At 30.6% G+C, this 4,990-nt stretch overlaps 1 protein-coding gene across 1 annotated transcript; it reads left to right on the forward strand.

Annotated features, from left to right (window-relative positions):
- The first annotated feature begins 254 nt into the window (after positions 1–254).
- Positions 255–2,021, forward strand: LOC110687969 (expansin-A22-like). The gene is made up of 2 exons (XM_021864625.1): positions 255–625; positions 862–2,021. The coding sequence occupies exons 1-2, from the start codon at positions 484–486 to the stop codon at positions 1,479–1,481; spliced, it is 762 nt and encodes a 253-aa protein (XP_021720317.1). The 5' UTR covers positions 255–483; the 3' UTR covers positions 1,482–2,021.
- Positions 2,022–4,990: the final 2,969 nt, after the last annotated feature.

Genomic DNA, 4,990 nt, shown 5'->3' on the forward strand with positions numbered 1-4,990 from the left:
TAATAATAGCTGTGATTTGTATAAGATCCAATAATGTTGGATAGGGTTTGGGTTGGAAGTCTTAGCTAGCATTACAATAATTTTTGTTAATTATTATTGTTTCTAAATATTTATTTTCTATAATTTCTTAATAAATTTTCTGAATGATATAAATTGGACATATACTGTATATACTTGTATCATTATTTCAAACATTGAAAGTGTGATTTACTTCCATTTTGAGCAGATTTTTTATAAAATAAAATCAGAGAATAACTATAAACATAGAAAGTGAGATATGCTCCTTTACATCCAAAAGATTATTGCCGTACAGCTAAATATTACCAAATTTGGACCAATTCATCCTCTATAAAATTCATGTTTATTGACCATAATAATCATTAAAAAAAATATCATCATAAAATTTTTTGCTAGTATAAGCTATACAGCTACAGTAGAAATCCATTCATTCAAAAAAAAAAAAAAAAAAAAGTTACAGTAGAAATGGTTAGATTAGTTATGCCATTCTTTTATTGTTTCTTGACTATTACAATAGCATTTTCGTTAAGCTGTCAAGCTGCTAGCGACGGGTGGACCGATGCCCGTGCCACATTTTACGGTGACGAGAAAGGAGGAGAAACTATGTGTAAGGCTCGAATTTATTCACTTTATTTTCACTTCAAATGTTTTTGTATGTAATATCTCGTTTTAATTTATTAATTGACTCACTTGTCAAAAAGGATCTAATCTAATAGACTAATAGTATTGACCAATTTAATAAGATGCTGGCCGTGTCAATTTAAAGAGACACGTAAAATTATTAATTGAGCGTGATTTTTTTTTGTTGTTAAAATAATTTGCGAAATTATTTTTGATTTGCAGATGGTGCTTGTGGGTATAAAAACCTATTCGATCAAGGTTACGGTCTTGAGACAGCAGCATTAAGCACAGCATTATTCAACAATGGATCGGCATGTGGATCATGTTACGAGATACAATGCATAAACTCGAAAAATTGTTTACCCGATGCTAAAACTATTAAGATCACGGCCACCAATTTTTGCCCTCCTAATTACACAAAAACAGTCGATATATGGTGTAATCCTCCTCAAAAACACTTTGATTTATCACTAAAGATGTTTGAAATAATTGCAAAATATGAAGCCGGGGTTGTTCCAGTTCAGTTTCGTCGAGTTCCTTGTGTTAAGAAAGGTGGCGTTAAGTTCCTACTACAAGGGAACCAAGGTTGGTTACTTGTACTAGTGTTTAATGTTGGAGGTGCAGGAGATGTTGCTAATGTTAAGATTAAGCCGTCTAATTCGAATGATTGGTTGCAAATGGAACGTAATTGGGGGCAAAATTGGCAATTTACTCAAAATTTATTAGGGCAAGGTTTGTCATTCCAAGTTACTACTAGTGATGGTAAAACGGTTCAAGCTGATAATGTTGTGCCTGGTAATTGGCAATTTCGGCAAACTTTTGAAGGCCAAAGTAATTTCTGATTAATAATTGTTTTGTTCCTTGATTATTTTGTTTTAGGGTTATAAGTGAATTAAAGGCCACATATGGTTGTAAAGGGGATTGGGTATTTCTCATGTCAACGACCAACATACTATATTATTGAATAATGATTCTTAGGTGAAACGGGTATCAGAATTTGAGTTTTAAATTTGTTAATTTGTAGATGTCTTTTTAAAATTTGCTCCCAAAAATAGTTTAAAATAAATTACGCAAATAATTTTTTCTTCTTTTCTTATTCAAAAAAATTAAAAAGAATCAATAACATAATACTTAAAGCGAATTTGACATAACACTTGTCATGTTCTGATTAAAAAATTTCCCGCCACTGTCACTTTTGTTTTTTTTTTTTTCAAATCTTCATGCATGTTAATTTATTCTAAGTATATTTGGCAACTATATTTTAAGTATATTCTATATGCATTCAATGAAAATATTTTAACATATCTTTCATATATGTTATAATAGGTATTTTTCTATAATTAACAAATATATACTACGTATATAAGGTAATATTATTAGAATAATGTACTACTCCCATACTCCGTATCATTTTACATCGTATTTTTTCCTTTGAATTTTTTTGCTCCAACCATGATCATCACATTAACTTTTATTATATATTTGTTGATTTATTTATAATAATTAACACTACAATTCAATAACTATATATACCAGTCCCGATTGTAAAGGACTTGTGGGAAGATCAGAAATGGAATTTGCCTATTCTAAATGTGTTATTCTCGCAGCGGGAAGTGGATGCAATCTGTAGTATACCAGTCCCGATTTTTGATGAGGAGGATAGCTGGTCATGGCATTTTTCAAAGGATGGGAAGTATAGTGTCAAGAGTGCTTACAATATGTTGGTGGAAGAAGAGATCAGGGAGAAGGCTTCCCCATCAGCACGGCAGGTAGCTTTCCATTGGAAAAACATTTGGCATGCTCGTGTTCCCCCAAAGGTCAAATTATTTGCTTGGAGGAGCGTGAGGGAAGGATTGCCTGTGATGAGCAGATTGAAGGCAAAGGGCATGCAGGTTGATGATCGCTGCCCAATGTGCGGGGAGAGTGAAGAAACCATAGCACATATAATCCTTTTCTGCTCCTCCGTAACCTCTATTTGGCGTCACTCGGTGCTGCGGCTGGAGACGAAGGCAATTGATGCAAATGACTTTCGAGAATGGTGCATTATAATGCAGGGAAAGATAAAGGAGAAAATTTGGTGGGATAATTTTTGGTGCTTGGCGTGGGGTATATGGCTGAAACGTAATGCTTGGGTGTTTGATAAATTTAAGAAAGATGAAACAATTACTATCCAAAAAGCTCTTTACCTGGTGAGAGAATTTGATGAAGCAAATGCTCCTGAGGGGACTGTGCCACAGGAACAGCAAATCAGGGTAAGGTGGAAAGCTCCTACTGATGGACTGTACAAACTAAACACCGATGCAGCCTTCCGGAATATGCGTCTGGGTATTGGAGGGGTCCTGAGGGATGAAGAAGGAGCTGTGATGATGGTGTATTGCTCGACAATTTACGGGAATGTTGATGTGGATGTAGGCGAAGATCTTGCGATGAGATGCGGCCTCAGGACAGCAATGGAAGCGGGCTTCACGAAATTTGCTCTGGAAACTGATAGTATTCATTTATTCCACCAGTTGAAAACAACCTCAGTGACTCCTAGCCACTTTGGTTCTGTGGTCAAGGAGATTTTGACGCTTGCTAATAGTTGTCAGAGGTGTGTGTTCTCTTTTGTTAAGAGGACAGGAAACAATGTTGCTCATACTTCAGCTAAATTAAGCTTTTCCTTTAGTGAATATCGTGTATGGCTTGAAGAGTATCCTCCTGAAATTCAAGGAGCTTTGTGTAACGATATTGAACACTTGGTGATATAATAAAAGCTGTGCTTTCCGTCAAAAAAAAAAAAAAAAAAACTATATATATATAAAATAAAAATAATAAAAACCTTAATTATTAATTGTCACAAAAGATAATTCACTTAAATTTGTATAAATAACTTGTGCCAGTCAAAGTATGCTATAAAATATTGTGCCGGTCAAAACATGCCAACAAAATAGAGATATATGGCGTATATAACTATATAAGTACATTGTACGGATTATAAATAACATAAAATTTCATTCTTGTATAAAATCCTATGAAATTTGCCTTTTTTAAAAATGTTTAATGATTAATAAGGGTAAATTTTTATGTCAATATAACATAAAGTTCAAGTTAGTTTGTTTTTTGAAAAGAAATTCAAGTATTTTTTTCAACTAAAAATGTTTTTTTATTTTTTTTTATTTTTATAATTATTGTTAAATTTATATAGTAATTCATAATTAAGTTAATTAACAACCGTGCGTTGCACAGTACTTAAACTAGTGTAAGCTATATTATGAACATATTTTTAAGTGTGTTGTAAAAGATTAACTGTTTACTTTGGCAAAAATTATCAGATTTTTTATTATTCATTCGAATAATATTCTTTAAAAATAGTTTCAATTTAACAAAAAAAAGTTCAGTCGCTTCAAAAAAAAAAATCAGTTCATTAAAAATAATTTTTGTTTATAATATGTTTTAATTAATCTATAAAAATAAGTAACTTTAAAGATTAAATATAATGAAAATTTGGTGAAAATAAGTTTTAATTTTTAAAATAATTTAAACAATTTAACTTTAATAAAATTATTTATACACTTAAAATAATTTAGTTGAGAGTGGAGGATAGGTCAAGTGGTTAGAGCTTCCTTCTCGATTCCAAAGGATCCTGGGATCGATTCTCAATTTCTCACCATCCGTCGTTGTGGCTCTCTAAACAAAACAAAAAAAAAAAAAAAAAAAAAAAAAAAGAAGAACAAAGAGTTCGGCAAAAATAAGGTGAATAAAACAAGGTCTTATTAAGTTATTATATTTGAACCTATTATGGTGTCACTCAAAACCAAGTTGAAACCAATAAAGTCCTTTTTTAAAAAATAAATGACAAAAATTGTAATTGACCCTTTTTTTTTATTAATTTTATATCCATGCATTGATTATAACCATCCTTTGTTGTTAAAAGAATTTTTAAAATCATTCTATCATTCGTCTAATATAATAAATTTATAGATGAAAGATTTTTTTTTATAGGAAAAAGTAAATTATTTTAACCATAGCAAATTGTGCGATTTTTTTTATTTTTAAAAATGAAAGTAGCCGCAAAAGTAAACAAACATTTGTGGGTTATTATTATTATTATTATTATTATTATTATTATTATTATTAAATAAACTTTTGAAAATCGTCACTCTTGAAAATTATATAAAATCAGGGCTATGTATAAAGCATTAAATAAACTCTTGAAAATTGTATTAAATTAGGAATTCATGACAAAAACACGCGCAAATCAGTGTAGTTAGTGTTTATATTTTTATGATTTCCTAAATTTATACGATTTTCTAGTGTATATTTAATACTTAAATGTAGTTCTAAGGGCTATGTATAACATTTTCCTTTTCTT

Source organism: Chenopodium quinoa, unplaced genomic scaffold (genome assembly GCF_001683475.1).
Source record: "Chenopodium quinoa cultivar QQ74 unplaced genomic scaffold, ASM168347v1, whole genome shotgun sequence".
NCBI classification, from domain to species: domain Eukaryota; kingdom Viridiplantae; phylum Streptophyta; class Magnoliopsida; order Caryophyllales; family Amaranthaceae; genus Chenopodium; species Chenopodium quinoa.

Bases quoted from the DNA above. Each gene is read 5' to 3' on its own strand.
- LOC110687969 (XM_021864625.1), top strand. From the start codon at position 484: ATGGTTAGATTAGTTATGCCATTCTTTTATTGTTTCTTGACTATTACA. The intron at 626-861 runs GTAAGGCTCGAA...TTTGATTTGCAG, and splicing joins GAAAGGAGGAGAAACTATGT to ATGGTGCTTGTGGGTATAAA.